Source organism: Stegodyphus dumicola, chromosome 12 (genome assembly GCF_044657685.1).
Source record: "Stegodyphus dumicola isolate Sdum_Otavi_A_Nest chromosome 12, ASM4465768v1".
In the NCBI taxonomy this organism is placed as follows: domain Eukaryota; kingdom Metazoa; phylum Arthropoda; class Arachnida; order Araneae; family Eresidae; genus Stegodyphus; species Stegodyphus dumicola.
Genome location: NC_140779.1, coordinates 66884955 through 66904257, shown reverse-complemented (window position 1 = coordinate 66904257; position 19303 = coordinate 66884955). Strand labels below are relative to the sequence as shown.

The 19303-nt window shown below is 31.3% G+C and overlaps 1 protein-coding gene across 1 annotated transcript in view; it reads right to left on the bottom strand.

Moving 5' to 3' along the window:
* LOC118199368 (serine/threonine-protein kinase NLK-like) overlaps positions 1-19303 on the bottom strand; it is a 51884-nt gene that overhangs the window by 17703 nt on the left and 14878 nt on the right. The window contains exons 2-7 of the mRNA XM_085806514.1: positions 18300-18429; positions 11444-11499; positions 11223-11329; positions 6009-6094; positions 5683-5892; positions 84-272 (exon numbers count right to left, since the gene is read on the bottom strand). Of these exons, the coding sequence (XP_085662640.1) occupies positions 84-272; positions 5683-5892; positions 6009-6094; positions 11223-11329; positions 11444-11499; positions 18300-18429 (778 nt within the window). The remainder of the gene's footprint in view (positions 1-83; positions 273-5682; positions 5893-6008; positions 6095-11222; positions 11330-11443; positions 11500-18299; positions 18430-19303) is intronic.

Below are 19303 nucleotides of genomic sequence, written 5' to 3'. Positions count from 1 at the left end.
ACTGCACTTATGGAAATTCATTAACACAGAGCTGAAGACTACCTATAATAACTAAATTGTATAAAACTTCCAGAACAACTTACTGGATTAAATATAAGCATCTGTGTAAGTAGATGCACAGCTTCAGCATTAGAATGGGTTGAGAGAACATAAAGCTTCGACAGGGATGCTTGTTTCTGTGGCTTTCTCAAGATATGACTTTTAGCACCTTCACAAGCATATTTCATATCTTGTAAGCTTGGTGTCCCAAGGAGATCTGTAATTAACTCCAGCTGAAGGGAGGAAAAAGGTTAGATTGCATATGCATAAAATTTATATGACACTATCAATTGAAAAAAACATTTTAGGTTTATTCAAATGTTTATTGCAACAATTATTTCACATGCCTAACCAAAAGACTTTTTTTGTGCTTTTTTTCAAATCACGAAACAAATATCAAAAGAATGAAAAATGATATGTATTTGTTCTATTAATTAAATACCAAAACCTTATAATCTGATTTGTGTTTTATTCTATTCTCATTCTACACAAATTTGCGGCAGAGATACACAATATGTCTGTAGAGCGTCAGGAGTCGAAAGTTTACACAAACAGGAAGGAAAAAATTCTTACTAAGCTTTTAATATACAATCTTTGTAAGTTTATACTATGCTTAGTTTGTTTAATTCCTCAGTAAAACTCATTCTGTTTAAGTAAGTCTCTGATTATGTTTTCTGAATTTCTTTAATGCTGATAAAATAATAATCTTTGAGCTGACACCTCCCTTTAGGAAAGAAAGAATAAGAAATGTAGTTGAGAATTGTGACACTTTTCATTGCTGGGAATTGCTGGACAAGAATAGAATTATGTGACAGCACATTGGTGTGCACCAGAAACCAGTTTTTCAACAGCTTTTTCATGCCCAATACAATTAATTCTCTTCACAAGTTTCTTCGTTATATCTTTATAAAATATACAATTCATCATTTCTCATTCAGCAGAACAAATTCTTAGTGAATTACACCTTTTGAATAAAATATGGTTGGCAATCTTTACACACAATTTCTGAAACCCAAGTTTCTGTGGCCATAATGCACTTCTGCAGCTTACGTAGATGATGGCCATTTTATTCCGTGGTCATAAGAAAAGAACCAAGTTTTTACATCCACCAATATTAACATTTGCCATCTGGATCAGATTATGACATGAAAAAACTTTGATCTTTTTTTTCTGTTCTACGACCAATGTGGGAGGAGGAAGACAACAACAACAAAAAAAAAAAAAAAAAAAAAAAAGAGAGAGAGAGAGAGAGAGAGATCCACTAAAATTTTGTGAGCATATCCTTAATGTTAAGGTTATTAGTTATCATACAAAGCCAATTAATTTTTCAGCAATACCTGTCAAATTTATTTTATATTCTCATCTATCTAGACTACACTCCTAGGTTCGTCATTATCATCTTTACGGCCAATCACAAAATCAAATCCATTCCAATGAAAAACAATGGATTATGTTAATGCTAAAATTCCCCATATGCTTTATATGACTTTCAAAAATGTTCTCTACTGTTATTTTCTACACTTTGCTGAAATCTGCTTAGCTGAAAAACTTTGCTGTTATCTGCTTAGCTTTCAAAAGCATGACAGCAAATATTTGCTAGATCAAAGCAAACGATTAATTACATAAGGAATTCTGTGGATTTTTATGCAGTTTATGCAAGAAAACGGATGACATTTTAGAAAAAGTACACTGATCATCAAAATTAAAAAATAATGACAGAAACTGATATTTAATGAAAAATTATTAATAGAAATTTGTACAAAAGATTAGTCAACCTAAATTAAAATTTTTGGTAGTTGATTATTAGCAAAATATTGAAATTAAAACCAGATTTATGAAAATTGGAAAATGATGGAAAAATTAAGCCACCTCTTGTGAGGAAAATTTTTCTTCAATATGGTGTATGTTCACCTCGGACATATATGCCTACTTCACATGCTGATTTCAACATTAATTTGGCGCACTGAAATTTGGCACCTTAACCCTTTGCGGCATGGTGGGTCAATATATGTCCCACCTAATTAATATTTATTTTCTCAGTTAGCAATTTCCGTTAGAAATTTTCTAATCTTTTAAAAATAATCTATTTTAGTTATTATTTTTCTCAGTAGATGTTACTACTATACCAGGGCTTAAGTTTATAAGCAAAAAATATTCAAAATAGGATCACAAAAGTGATCCATGTATCTCGCATTTTTCAATATTTTAAAAATTTTGGTATACAATTTATGATATGTATGATTCTTTTTAATATTCAAAGGTATTTTATTTTCAAAAATCTTAATTGGATTCAATATTTTATAACATTAATTTTGCAGTTGAAATAAGTGGGTTAAAATTTGTCCCACCACACACTTAAATTTCCGCTCAATAGATGGCAGCACTCACGATTATTTTTTCTTTTCTTTTTTGCATTTTTTTTTTTTCGTGATTGCGCTCGCTTTTACATCCGTTGTATGCTCTGATGTGCTAAAATGTCTAGAAAAAAATTAACAACTCAGGAAGCTTTGGATCTTTTTGCTGAATTGCCATCCGATTGCAACTCAAATGCTTCAGATGTCAGTTCTGATTCAGATGAAATTGAAATCCAAGAAAGAATAACTGAGGTTGAAGTTATTGCTGAAGAAGAAAAGGAAGTAGTTATAATTTGTTTCGCTTTTTAAAGATAGACTCATCTATGCATGTGGTACTGTAAATATGGATCGGATGTATCTACCCAAAAATTTAAAAGACAAATTTATGTCAAGAGAATATATAGACTTTTCAGTTAGCGATGATTCAATTTATTGCATAAAATGGAAGGATAAAAAGATCAGTTTCTATCCTGTCTTGCTTGGAAAAGGCAACTGAAATGAAAGAAATTAATAGAAAAGAACTAGATGGAAAGACAAAAAAAAAAAAAAAAAAAGTACTGTGCCCAAACAGCATTATGTCATATATTAAGAATATGGGATATGTCGACTGATTGATCAACTGAAAGGACTATATGAAATAGACCGCAAAAGCAAGAAATGGTGGCACATGATTTTTTTTTTTTTTTATTTTACTTTTTAGATGCGAGTATAGTAAACGCATTTATTCTATTTAAGTTTGTTCGCGAACCTGATCATGATGTAAAAACAATGAAAGATTTTCCTCTCTCAGTTATAAAAGGTCTAATGGCAATTGCAGGCAAGAAACAGCTGAAAGAAAACTGAAATCCCCAGTTCAAATAAAAACTAAAAACTCTTTCGTACAACCAGAAAAGAGACTAAAAAATGTAAGTAAAACGCCAAAGAGAACGAGCAGGAGAAGATGTGCATATTGCAGCATATCGAAAGAAGAACGACGAACATTTTGGGTGTGTGAAACATGTGAAGTGCCTCTATGCTTACAAAAGAATGAAAAAACATGTTTTTCAAAGTTTCATGAAAAATGACTTTTTTTCAATTTTAATCGTATATAAATGTTTTTGAATCAAGTGCCGATTTTAATATTTTATTTAGTATCATATGTACGAGTATCAAATTTTAATCTTAAAATAATATTCAAGAAAATATTTTCTTTTGTTCCTAAAATTTAAAAATATTAAATATATGTATGCAAAATGTGCATATGCAAAATTTTACAAGTCATGCATATATGCAATAAGTACAAAATGCATTTTAGTGTGTTTATTCTGAATATTTTAGAATGCACGCTTTATTTTGTTTATTCATTCCACATAGGATTTTTTTTCCCTGCTATACACCAATATGCTGTAAGACATGTGCTAGTTGCATGGTGGGACAAACGGTATCCCACCTTCCACCGTAAAAAATAAAAGCGCAGAATTTTTTTCAAGCCCTAAAGGCACTTAAGTAAGTCCATCTGACTTATTCTAAGACATTTTTTTAAAGATTAAAATATATTTTAAATATGCGTGTCGCAAAGGGTTAAGGCATTCCACACATGCTCAATCAAGTTCAAGTCAGGTGAGTAAGGTGGTCAACCCATTCACATGATATCTTCTGTTTGAAACTATTCTGACAGCACATATGCTTGATAAGGCTCAGAACAGTCATCCATTAGCAAAATATCTGGGCCAACAGCACCCCTAAACAGCCTAATTTGAGATTCCAGTACCTCGTCCCCATATCTCTGAGCACTTACAGACCCTCTTTGAAAGATATGCAGCTCAGTGGCTATTTGTCTTGATTCCTCCCCCTAAAAAATTGTGGTCACAGAAACGAGATTTTTCACAGACTAGGGAGGGCAAGTTGCATGATCCTTCCTCTCTGCAGATCAAAACATGTTTAGAATCACTGTTCAGACTATATCTGGGCTTGTCAGTAAACAATACTCAGGCCCAGTCGTCTTGGCTCCATTGAACATGATGGTACTAATTTAAACAGGCCCCTCTGGAAGCTGGAGTGAATGGGGCATAAATATTGGTTTTCTCACATACAGTCCAATCTTGTTAAGACTTCATGCAGCAATAGAATGGCTAATTCGAATTCCTGTGCCTGCCCTGAAGGTCTAAAATCAAATCTCTTGTAGTCACTTCATGGATTCTTCGAGTCGACAATGACAGAAAACAACCTTCTGGATGCAGTTGTTGCTCTTGGTTGCCCTTGACCAGGCTGTCTAACAATTGATCCAGTGCTTAAAAAGGTGCCTCCAAACATCTGATACGACACTTTGAAGGATATATTCAAATCCTGGGTGACCTCCATTTGCGTTTGACTTTCCTTCATTCTTTCAATTATTCGCCACTTTTGAACGTCACTTAAATCTTGCCATTGAGCCATAACTACTGAATATTGATCACTCTCAGAAAGCACATTTAATTTATACAACACTACAGACCAAAATTCCAACATGTATCCATTGTATACCACACTGTCAATCACTGAATTTACATATTTCTGGCTCTGTCGTATGCAAATAAGTGCAATTAGGTGTTCTATTGCATTTAATTAACATAAATAATTATAGAATTGAGCACTAGTTGCAACATTAACTTAGTAAGCATATTTTTTTCTCGTTATCCTTTAATTTTAATGACCAGTGTAAACTGAGATAACATAGTAATAAATGCTGTCAATTATAGTTTGGTATATTTGATGGAATTTGTATAAAAAAACATCCTTAATATGTTGTAGAATTTTGTGTGAAGTGTAAATGTTGGCACAAAATGTTAACTAGATGATGGTCATCCTAATGATATGTAAAACTTCAGGGGGAATGAGCTTGTAATAACAAATGTAATGAGAGCAATTCTCTGATTTTTTAAGCAAAAATGTAAAAAAAATTTGGCATTGTGTATATTAAACACTGCACAAGCTACCACATGTAATGCTTTGGTGCATATTTGGTGACTGGTGTCCAGTTAACAGAAAAATACTGAAATTGGTTCTCTGTGAAAATAATGCTCACCTAAAACTATTACGATAAGACAAGTTGGTTTGAAATTCTTTGGCAATTACAATACATCTGAGTAAACTATACAAGATGACAACTTTAGAAGGTAAAACTACAAAACTCAATTATACAATGTTTCTAAATAACTAAATACCCTGAAATTGACTACAACAGACCACACACTGCAATCATGCAATTTAGATTTAAAAGAAAATCTACTCAAGAATTTAAAAATACAATGCACTCATCATTCTTACTTACTTGCTGTATAGGTGACTGAGCTTGAAATAATATTCGGCGTCCAAGAAGTTCAGCAAAAATGCAACCTACTGACCAAATATCAACAGCCCACGTGTAGTGTCTAGCTCCCATCAAAAGTTCTGGTGCTCTGTAATACTGAGTCACAACCTCTAACGTCATATTCTTGTTACAATCAGATTCAGCAACTCGAGCTAGGCCAAAATCACAAATCTATAAAAACAGATTGTATATATATCAAAATAAATATAAATTATAAACTTTAAAAAGGTAAAATAGGAAAAGAACATGCAAATTAACTAACTAAAAGAGAAAACTAGTAATATTACCTTTAACACGCAATTACTGTTGACTAAAAGATTACCAGGTTTAATGTCTCGATGTAAAATATTGGATGAATGAAGATATTTTAAACCTGTAAAAGCAAACAAAGATGAAGAATTGTATTAGTATAATTGTTACTTTTCTCCCACAAAGCAACAAAATTAAGAAGCATTTTATTGATAGTTAATCTGATATTTGTCACCTACTTAGTACTAATACAGGGTTCATACACATTTCTGCACACGGAAATTAAGTACTTTTAAGGCCCATTAATGAAAAGATTAAGGATCTATGAGCAAATGGGAACTGAATAAATTCAATTAAAAATATTATCTATGCCTGAATTTCACTTTTGTAATACCACCCTAAAATAAATTTGAGAATAAAATAAACTTTATGCAATTTATTAAGTATCATTAAATATTTTACACTTATAATAGTTGGACATATATGAAAGATGATAAGTGACATTTACATTTTACTAACAGCTTTATGTTGATTTTTTTTTTTTTTTTTTGTCTCATTTTGTCACATACTTGATCAGTCTAGAGGTTTAGTAAATAGCAGGTAGATTTTATATCAAATGGCATTGGTTAAAATGAGAAGTAAGATTGTAATCAGCATGATTCATAATAAAAGACTGAATGTTGTCACTGCTGCTACTTGTCTAGAATGAGAGACCTGCTGATTAGAAAAGTTAGTCAGGCTCTGTTTGATGCAGTTAGTGTCGTAGCTTCATGTAGAATTCCAGGGGTTGTAACACAGTTAATATACTTTAAGGTTTAAGCCATTAAAGCACCAGAGGTGATAAGTTGTTTTATTTTAAGTTTCACTAAATGCAAAGAATAAGTTTTACTTGAATTTTTACATTTTTGTGTTTTATCTTGTTTCCATAGCGAGTATTAATGAAAAGCAATAACTTGTTTTAACATGTAGAGATAATTTTAAAGGGAAAGCAGTTAGTTATAAATAATTAAATTAGGTAATTGGATAACCTTAGTCATTATGGATTTACATGGCCACTATTAGATTTTATTTTTTAAGAATATTTGTTAAAAAAAGCCATACTAAAATAAAATCTAATAAAATTCCACAGTTTAAAATACATGTAATTTATGACATTGATTCTTAAACGATATTAGGATAATTACACATTAAAAGCTACAAAACATTTATGTTCTGTAACAACACTCAAATATTTATCCATCATTTTAATTTGAAGCCTTCCCAAACATTTTGGCTAGTTTATAACAATTTCCTTCTCTTTAAGTATCTTTTCTAACAATCAGAGATTTGTCTCAAAATGCAAACCAATGCTCTCGCTAGTTTCTGCGTGTATTATCTCCTAATTTGCCAGTCTCTTAACAGTGCACGTAACGATGTTTTACTTGATCTGGTAAAGTTAAATAGTCCAAAACTCCCGATAGACATGAAGCAAATTATTGCTATGTCTGAAAGTAACTAGAATATCAGACAAAGGTTTAAATCAGCATCTTATTTAAAAATAACTTAGAACATAAAGGCATGTTCTGATGCTGACAAAATCAATTACAGCTTAGGGTGACGTAATTAAACAAGAACAATCAAATTCAAACTTAAAATGTGGACTAGTGGTCAAAGATCATAAAATTTAATTTGACTTAATAACTCTATCATATGAGGAAACAAAAATGGGAAATTATAGTAAAGGCTGAAATCATAAACAATTTGGTAATTTACATAATAATAACTGCACATCTCTTTGAAGAATAATTTTATGTACTCAGTTTCTTTCTTCAACACGCTTCCTTTACATTTTAGAATTTTGGGATTTAATTAAGGATTTATGTTATTGTAAAAAACACTATATGCATTTAGAATGTTTAAAGTGGCTAATTTTATTTTAGTAATATGAACATTCAGAAGAAAGATGGGTACTTTTCTGTTTCGGCGGCGCAAATCTCGCCAAGTAGACTTTATTGGCTACAAACACAGAGTATACACATAAAAAATGTTGAGAAATGTTAGTTCTAAGAATTTTTTACTTTGAAGGTATAAACATTTTAATGTCGTTTAAAATTTTGTAAAAAAGCCAATAAATTTGTAAAAAGACATTAATTTAAGAATTTACTAATCCTGATTCGCCACTTCATATCACGTGACCCCAAGTGATCTCATCTCACATATAAACTCCGCTACAAAAATCTAATTCTCTCAGTAATTATCTACATTAATTTCAAATTAAATCTTAATTTGGAAAATTAAGTTTAAATGCAATAATTATTTCAATTCGTACGAATAACTTACTCAGAAATTATGTAAAACCGCAGTGCTTTACTTCGCTAGTGCATTTTAAATACAATTGATGAATTTAACACTTGAATTCATCTATTCTATATTTTTGCCATTGGGTAAGCTGTGCGATTGCATTCTAATTCACTTAATTACCTCCAGTAACTGGCCTTAGGGCATAAAATTGAACTATCTGGTAAAAATTCTATGTAATTGTATTCCAGTATTGAAAGAAACAATCAATCTGATAAGAAATGGTGCAAATTGTTTTTGAAAATGAAGAGTAAAAGGTTACCAGCGAGGATATTCCATTTGGCATCGGTTGTATCATTATTGGCGACTTCATCGTCTGCACTGGCAAAACGGAAAAGTACCAAAAGTTGAAATATATATGGTAAAGGCTGGTTACAGAGCTTGCGTGGCAGAATTTTTAGAATTTAATGACACACAGAACAACAAATCTAGAAATGGCAAAACTTTTAGAATTTAGAAGAGGCATTGGAAGCAGAATTTAGAAAGGAACTAGGCAGCAGAATTTAAGATCCACAGAGATTGCATCAGGTGGGAAAATGTTTAGTGCCAGCTTTGTGTATTATGCATTAAGACATATTACATGAATCTTTTAAATTGTAAGTTTTCAATTTCTTTATTATTTAAAAAAATCCCTTTCTATAATGCCTGCCCATGTGATAAGATTAGAAGCATTTTTGATATTTCCCTGCTTGTGGCTAGTGAAAAGTAGAGAAAATAAAGGGAAGATAAACATGTTAAGAAAAAGATTCTAGTATCAGGAGTAAAATATTATATTTTCATTGTTCTTCCAGACGTTTTGCAAAAAGTAAAAAAATCATTGCAAACTTTCTGTAAAATACGTCCCTTACGTGTTAATACCATAGAGACATTTTTTTATTTTGTCACACATTTCTCGAATATTCTAGAATCGTGGGTCTATAAATCTTGCATTCAAATCCTTCTAAACTTTCTAAGTTGCAATGTTTAAAATACGAAAGAAAAATTATCCCTAACAATTCTGTATAACACGAAAAAGCTGTATTTTAGAAAAAAAAAAGGAGGGAAAAAGTGTAAAATTAATTTTATAGAGAAAACTGATGCATATTCTGAGACAATTACATGGAAAAAACTTAAAACAACATTTTTAATTAATTACATAGCTAATTTTGCTTTTGCTAAGAGCTGTTTCATTAATTGTGCTTTATAGCATTATACCTTGTTTATTTTTCTGATTCAAAATATTGTATAAATAAGTTGCCAAAACGAAAATTTATAAAATGAGAGTGAAAAATAAAAATGTTTTATTTTAATGTTATTTTTTAAATATAATTTCATATATTACCATTATTTTAATGAAATTTATCAATGTTACGATGTTTTTAAAAAAAATCGCTGAAAAATTCTCAGATTTCAGAATTAAAAATTTTCTATACAAACTGATTTTAAAATCACCAAAATGTTGATAAGTCGCCAAATTTAGAACCATTTAATAAAAGAATTCACATCCCCAAAAGTGAAAAGTTGTTTAAGAGCTCTTTATTAAAGGAAAAAAAAAAAAAAAAACGAAAAGCTTATGTTTCACTTCATGCTTAGAAACTCGTGTATCCCATTATTTATATTAGAAATAGAAATAAATTATAACCCATGCACCCATACAAAAGATAACCATATATGTCAGTGAATCGCCAAAAATATTCCTTCAAAATGCTAATTCACACTCAAAATAACAGTCGTTAAAATAGACAGAAATTTCAGATGATTAAAATTAAGGACATTCTGCTGATTTTGGCCAGAATTAAGGACTTTTAAGGACCAAAAACCAATTCCAAAAAATCCAAGGTATTTTAAGGACTCTTAAGGACAGTATGAACCCTGTAATACTTATGTAAATACAAGATTTTTACTTGGAAATATAACAACATCCAATATTATATACACAAACAGCTTTCAGCAATATGCAATTAAGAACAAACAGTTAACAGTCAATTACCAAAAATTAGTCAAAGTTTGCAGAGTCAATTAAAATGTAATGATAAATACGGCCAATAACAAATTTCATGAAATTACAATCAGACAAAAAATATAGACCCATAAAACACGTTAACTACATTTATATTAACTAAAGTATGTGCTGAGTAAACAAGGTTTTTGCTACATTAGTCAAAAGTAATAGGTATTAAATAGTTATGCTCATGGAAGGAGGCATATTTAAATACAATTAATTAAATAAAATACTAAACTATATCTAATAAAATACTTTTTTCTAACATAATTTTATTTAACAACTATACTTATATGTCTATATTAACAACTATACTTATGGTTATTTTTACCCAGAAATATCTGCACTTTTACATCATAATATACTTCATATTAAATCTAGTTCTTTTAAGACATTTTGATCTTCACTATTACAAAACATACAGTTTTTCAACCCATTGAGAATTTCAATAAATGTGTCATTTTTCTCAATGAACAAAATCTGAGGAGTGAAGGGATAATATGTACAAAGGTGCAGAGGGGAAAAAAGAAAAAAACTGCATTACATTTTAACCATCTGAGTGCATGTCTTTTTGGATTTGCTCATAAAGATACATCCTTAAATGGCCTCCGTTAGGTAAACTTTTATAATTATTTATTTTCATCTCTGCTTTTATAAACTTTCATTCATTACAATGGTATTTACATTATTAAAGAAAATAAGAAAGTAAAATATTTTAAATCATAATCTAATTATATTAGGTGACAAAAAGTCTCACGACATGGTCATACCACTTGGTTAAAAAATGCTTATATGAATAGAAACTAATTCAGAATTGAAGAACTATTATTAGTACATATAATAAACACGATTACAACTAGCAAATACATTTCACTACATAAAGCACAGTTTTGAAAATATGCAATTTTTAAAGACAAAGTAAAATTCTTTTTACCTCTTAAAATCTGATATAAAAAGACTTTGATATGATCAGCACTCAGTGGCTGAGGTGAAACAATTATCTTATGCAGATCGCTTTGCATCAGTTCTGTAATAACATAACTAAGAAGTTATTAAGGAAAATTTATAACTATATTATTCATTACCAAAAAAAAAAAAAAAAACTAAATATCTGGCATTAATAAGTATGTTATCTATATTAAAAATAAAGGATACATTTCTTGAAAGAAATCAATATGTGGTGGTTGCAGCAGATCAAGAGCAGAGAGTACCTATTTCATAAACACATACAATGTTTACTATATATATTATAATGCAACAAAATAAATAAAACCAATTAATTTTACATAAAAAGGCTTTCAGAAAAGGGCATAAACTACATATAATGTTACAATCTCCAGAAAGAGCATTCTAAAAATCTCAAAGCTTAGATTACAAAAACAGAACTGTTAAAATCTAAATTGTGTTAAACTAAATGATTTTAAACATTCTCTGACATTCTTTTTTCATAATTCAAGCCATCCCACTACAAGAAATCACTTGTGTGTATGGAAGGGTGAAGCCTCTAAACTGCCATTATTATTATCACATACTAAATTACTAAATTATGATCTACTGTTTGCATGCACATGCTTAGACAAAAATAAAAAAAATATCTAAATGAAATTCAGCATACAAATACTCAACATTATGTATGAACATTATGCAGCTGATGTGCTAGAGGTGTTAAGAGCAAAACACTAGGGTAATTCTAATAGTAAATGGAATTATGTGGATTCCTGTGGTTGGTTACTTAGATGTCACATTTGAATACATACATGCCCAGTTAACCCACTTAACTTATAATCCAGTATATAAATCAGCATAGCAGTAGCTCAGCAGAGACATAACCAGTGAAATACACTCATTGAAATAGATAAAAAAAACTGAAACAGATAAAGAAACTAATACTACAATTGATATAGCATATTTTATGAAATCATGAGAACAGGTTTCCATTACGCATGTCACTAATTTCCATTACTTACAGCAATATCATCCAGAACTATGGGAATGTATAAATCTGAACTGTTACAAGATGCCTTAAATCACAACGCACAAGAGTTACAAGATGCCTTATTTGTGAATTTAGATCAATTAGTTGCTTTTAACTGTTTCAAAAAATGAAGCAATTTTGGTATGCAGAGTAAAGCAATCAAGACTGCAATCTGATGACAACGAGGTTAATGTTTAAATGTGGAATGGAGAGTTATTAATTATTACACTATCAGAGAACTATTAAACTTGATAAAATTGTTAAGAGAGGTATTAAATACTTTGTCAAAATATATATTAGAAAATTTGAATTTTATAATGAATATCCAAAAATACATTTTAAGGCAAAAGTTTGGAACTTGATGGCAAAACGTAAATATAAAGTTATACATGTTTAATATACAGTATTTATTATTCAGCGTCAGGTCAAGTATTTTAAGTAAGGAAGGGATAACTGCCTTGAAGGAGAGAGAGATGCCTTCATAGAGGGCTTTTGTAGGAAAACTGACTTTTTTTAATGTACATTAAAAAAATGCACGTAATTTTCATTCACTTTATATTTATACATATTTCTTATGTAAAATTCCTGCTATATGCTAAATAATTATAATTACTTTACTCCAAGCACAGATAATAAAAATAAAAGATTTTCACATTTAGAAATTGAAAAATATTAAATATGTATGAAAATTTATCCATATCCTTGTAAAAACACACACTTGGCTTTAATTTGATATGTAAATGTTAATTAAATTACTTATAAATGTATTTGGAAATGAAGGATTTATTCACTCATAAACTCCTGTGAATGTTACTATGATCTAGTTATTAAATATATCTAAATTTATAATGATTACAGTTAGAATTCTGTTAGCAAATATATTTACAAAAATAAACAAAAATTGTTTGTAAAGGGAAACAATCTATTAAAGGATTTGTAAAGCATGGTGTACGAGATGTGTACTTACGGAAGTATATAAAGTAGAATTTGCATTGTTGGAATAAAAAGTAAAAAAAAAATTGGTAAAAATATATTTCAGGGTACCCTTTGGCAAAAATTGGGGATTTTTTGGCACCATTCATGTTTACGTCCAATGCCCTTCCCAGTAAAATTGAGTCCAAAACATAATTAAAACAAAAAATATATAACCTCCATAAATTGCATTTTAAATCAAACAAGGAAATAAGAATGGAAATACATGTTATCTAATCTATGCAGTACAAAAAGGAAATATCGACTTCTACAGAATTCTTTATCAGCATCCAAAAACTATTTAAAATTATCTAAACCGGAATCTGTATGCTGCCGTCGACACATTAATTCACAAAAGTAAATACGAAAAATATCCCTCGTACTGTCGATAGCATTTCTTTCGAAAATCTATTTTTATTACACTCCACATACCTTCCTTAAGTGTTGATAAGAGCTCTGGTTTCAAAATCCTTAAATCTCGCTGCGTAATTTACCAAGAGGCGAACAAAGCCATTTAAATCTTCATTTACACACCAGATAATCAATATTTCTTCCCCAATCATTTCATAGTGTACAGACACTTCAGGTTAATCATATCCCCAGCAGGCATTTAATGGTGTAAAGCACAAAATAAGCAAAATAGCCAACATCCATACCTAAGTAAGCCCTTACAAATATTTTTCCATCAGTCAAAATCACCGCAATCACATATTAAACCAATCACATCATAATAGGGTTTCTATAACACTCAACTACTCAGGTTACCATAACAACAACTTTGCAATAATCCAAGGGGTACCCTAAAAGATAGATTAACCAAAAATTTTGATACGTATTAAAAATAATTATTTCCTTATGTTTTATAATAATTCAGTTAAAATTTTAAATAATATTAATAAATCCTATTTTATCCCTTTCTGACATCCTTATAGAAAGTTAAGTACAGGAAAATCAGAAATCAGCAGCTATATTCAACATATTTATAGCTATTAAAATAAAAGCCGCTCTAATTTGTAATGAACCTAATGGAGCATTAATTATAGAGGGATTTTTGATTTAAAACATGCCTTAGAAGCTGAAAATTATCTCATATTTTAGAAAGCTTTGTAAACATAAAGGAAATAATGCATGATTTTAATATTAATAATACAATAAACTTCGATTTTAATTTTTGTAATCATTAACCGAATAAAATTGAATTACATTAAAATTTGTTTTAATGCTATTAGTGAAAATATTTCATTCAAATTCAAATTGTTCTGAGCATGGGAAAGGTACATTTGATTCCATTCAGAATGAAATGCTGTTTAAACACATATTCTTTCACATATTTAGAATACCGGAACATTATAGAAAAAAATATATATATGCACATTTATACTTATGTATTTATACTTATGTAATTACAAAATGAATTTCTGAACATGTCAAAACCTACTGATCTTAATAGCAAATTTCTAAATGTTTTGATAAACAAGACGGGTCACTGCTTCAACAGAGTTCATGGGGAAAACCAGTTCAGGTCTTTCATATCTTTCCTTCCTCTATAGTTTGCATGGATAGCTAACTACAGTGAATCTGCTTATCACATTACATCTGCTTCCATCATATCTCCCATACCCAGACAGAGTAAACTGTATTTTACATTACACCATCGACTGTCAATACATTCACAGCACTACACTGATCACATATTTCTGCTTTGCTACTTACACATTTTAGCACAAGCACCCTTAGCAACACGTAAATATTCAAGTTCAAACAGTATGTTTCCGAAAAGAATAGCTGCATACTGCTAACTCTAATTTAGGCCAACCTGACTGCTCAATGTCCCCATAATCACACACTTTTGGAAAATAAAAATGCTCTCCCAAACTCATACAGGAACTGTAATGAATTGACTTGCCACAGGGACTGACAATTGTCAAGCTACCAAATGACACCACACAAAAACTGAATATAAAAGTATTTATGCTGGTTAGCAGATTGTTACCAATTTAAAAGTGACACAATAAAATACTGAATTATTCTTCTGCTGTTGATATGAATAAATGGTCCTACTAGTCAGGAATAAGGACATTTTTTGTTAATTTGTGTATATTATATTGCACATATGCCACTCGGAGGGTATACTGGTTAGAAGAGCCTACTGCGATACTGAAAGGCCCGGGTTCTAATCCCGAAGACATGGATGTGTAAATGTATAGTGTCTTTGTAAGCACGGAGGTATTATACGAGGGTTGGAACTTTAATAGTGGCAACTATTTATTTACAAGGAATACAAAAGTGATTCATGTCACCATGTTTTACAGTCCTTCAATATAGTCGCCAGCATTGTGTACAACCCGTTTCCAACGATGTGGAAGTCGCAGAATACCTGTAGCAACGCCTGTTTTGTTGATAGTTTGAATGGACCAGTCTACTGCCACAAGAAGCGAGTGCCACGAAGTGTTTCCTTCATCTTACGAATTAAGTCATAGTCACAAGGGCTTAGATCTGGGGAGTATGGTGGATGGTAAAGCACTTCCCAGCCCCATCGCTTGAACAAATCAGTCACAGCTTGCGCTGCATGCGGCCGAGCATTGTCATGCAAAATGAGAGGAGCGTTCTGCAGAAAGTGTCGCCGTTTTTTTCTCAAAGCTGGTCGGAGATTGTGCTCCAAAATTGAGCAGTAATAATGTGCAGTGACGGTCTGCTGTGGAGGAACGGTATGCGTTAGGATGACACCATCACAGTCGTACATGAGAATCACCATAACTTTCACATTGCTGGGGTTCTGACGAAATTTCAAACGTCGTGGTGAACTGTGATGATGCCATTCGTTTGATTGGCGTTTCAGTTCTGGCTGGTACGATCGGGCCCAAGTCTCATCCAGCGTAATGATATGGCATAAAAAAGCATCTCCTCATAGCGCTCCAGGTGGGTTCGGGCAGCATCGTATCGTAGCCATTTCTGCATTTCCGTCAATTGATGTGGAACCCATTGTGAAGCAATTTTTCTCATGGACAGGCATTCCTTCAGAATGTGCAGCACAGTCGTATGCGCTAATCCTGTTTGTCTGGCCAGCTGACGAAACGTTTGGCGGCGATCACTGTCCATTTGTGCAGCAACAGCTTGCACGTCTGCATCGCTGACACTCGGACGACCTGGTTGCAGCATGTCTGGCACGTTTTGGCGTCCTTCATTGAATGCTTTCACCCATCTTACTACGGTTCTGTAAGGCAATGCAGATTCTCCGCAAGCCTCTTGAAGCCCTTGATGACACTGTCATGCTGTACGACCTCTGGCACATTTAATTTTTATCCAACATCGTTGTTCTTGTTTTGAAAATATACTGACAACACTTACTTTAGACTGCAAGCTAATACAAGGATTCGTTCTTCGCGTTACTCCGCATGCGCTTGACGTAGGCAGGACGAGTCTTTTTGCTGAGAGGTAAGGTAGGTATGTAGTTTACGTGTGGTATACGCGATATTCTTTGGTTTTGTTGCGTAGCGTTTTTTCAGCTGTGTTGCCACTATTAAAGTTCCAACCCTCATAAATACTCGCCGAGCTGAAAGTCCTCTCAAGAGGTTAGTGGTAAGGAAAGGGAAGAATTCTTCTGCTGTTGATATGAATAAATGGTCCTACTAGTCAGGAATAGGGACTTTTTTTTGAATTAGTGTATATTATATTGCACTAATTGGGAGACCCTTGGACCTGCTCTCACGGGATGCTATTCATCAAAATTGAGGTGAAACTGAGGTAAGTCGTATTGTCACTGAAGGAAGTTTTATATGGTGATCAAGGCTATAGCCCAGTGATTCTTAACCACTGTGTCGGGGCACTTTTATGTGCCGCCAAATTTTAGAAATGTATATAGTCAAAATTATAATGAGGGTACACATGAGAATTGGCAAAATTAGATTTTTAAGACATTAATATGCGCGCCAATTGTGGTATCCAAGCTGATTTTAGTGCCGAAGACTTCTGTATTTGAATTAACTTTTAGCAAAGAGGAAGAACTAACTTCGCTTTCTAATAATTGAGATTTAATTTTTAAATTATCGGAAGAATCAATTAATTCATTTTTGATTAACTTTAGATGCGATTATCCCAAAAACTTTAAAAATATTATTACAGTTTCCTACATCTTATTTGTGTGAATTCGGATTTTCAGTATTAACCAACATAAAAACGATAAAAAAGATTGAGACTGTTAAATGTAGAAGACGATATGAGAGTAGCATTGTCATTTTTACGACCGAATATACATGAAATTATAAAAAACATCAAGCTCAAAATTTCTCATTAAAAGTATTTTTGTTGTTAACTTGTAATTAATCCCTTAATAAACGTAGTGCATATTTTATTTTACATTTAAATTTATTATCATAAACTATATTACACAGGGGTAAGTAAACTACTTTTAACCTTATCTTTTTCTCTGTGTGCTGCCAAATTTTGAAATCGTTAAAAGTGTGCCACGACAAAAAACGGTTGAGAATCACTGCTCTAGCCAACAATAGACGCAATCTAACTCTACTTGCTACAATGAATTTCGTGGGCTTGTTCTGATATTACTGTCAGACAAGTGAGATAAGTCACAACACACACAACTAAATTGAACATACAAATTTTTGCTATGCTTCACTGATTTTCCATTCCCCCTTTTTTAAATAAAAAACTAAATTTTAAATATAGTTTTCATGAAAATGTTCAAGATCTTTGCATATTGACTGCTTCCTGTACCAATCTTTGGAAGATCGTATGGTGACTTTTTTAAGAAAATGGTCACACATGGATAGATTATGAATCTTTTCATTTCATAATATATATTTTTAGCCAATACAGTTCCACACTATAAATTCCAGTTACCTTTCTGAATAGTCTGAAAAATAATCGTACTTAAGAACTTACTATCTATAGATTAATTTACACTTTTTGGTTTCAATAAATAATCAAAAACTGTTAATGCATTTAATCCTAAACACAAAATTTTTAATTAGATTTATACTAAGTATAAAATTTTTCATAATTTTAGAAAAAATGTATTTTTATAATTGTAACTAAAAATGTACATACATTTTCATGCTTGAAAAAACAAAGCATTTTTATCTCCCTATATACTCTTTTGCTGGAAACTAAATTCTGGAAGACATTAGGCATTTTCTTTAATGCAACTAATTTTCCATCACGAGGATCAGTTACAGACCTACAAAATAAAATTTATGTTAAATAAACACTATTAATTTTATAAAAACATCATAACTTCAGATATTTTAAAAAATCATCCAAATTTCATTACTATGAAATAAATTTTTTCGGTATTATTCTGTTTTGAGAGCCGTAAGAAAATTGCAGCGAAAATGTATGCGCAAAAGCGCCAAATCTAGCAAACACGCCCATTTAACAGAGTGCCAAATCTAGCGTACGCGTTGATTTGAGATTGCGTAAGTTTATATAGTTCTATATTTCTTAAGACGCCATTGAAATACTAGTTTAATTTTTAAATTCTTTTTTGATATCCTATGGATTTAACAATTTGGGAATTGCCCATGACGAAAAGTAGGCAATAGAATTTTGGGTAAAGTGCAGAATCACCCATTGCTTGACGCGTTTTTAAGAATTGCACATACTGGATTGTGCAATTCTTGAAAACGTGTCAACATTGCCATGTCAATTGATACATAATTGCACGGTATCCATGTGCATATCGACCTCTTTTCACTTAAAAAAAAAATCCTAGAATTGCACAAAAATCGCTCTGCGCACACCCTTGACTTTTTCTATGTACACATCGACCTATTTTCACTTAAGTAAATGAAAATTGACAAAAATCCAATTGTTTTTACCCTTGAAAAAAGCGGCAAATAAGTGAGCGATTCTGCACTTTACCGAGAATATTTTCAAAGAAAAGACATCATTCATTATAGAAAATTACGTTTGGACAACCAACGAGATGAAATTATGCTTTAGCGATAAGTCGCTAGCGAAATAGCGATGCAGGCATCCATTCAGTTATGTTTAGCAATTTTTATATAAATTATAATAATGATCTGAAATAGTTATTTACTCTTATGCTTCCA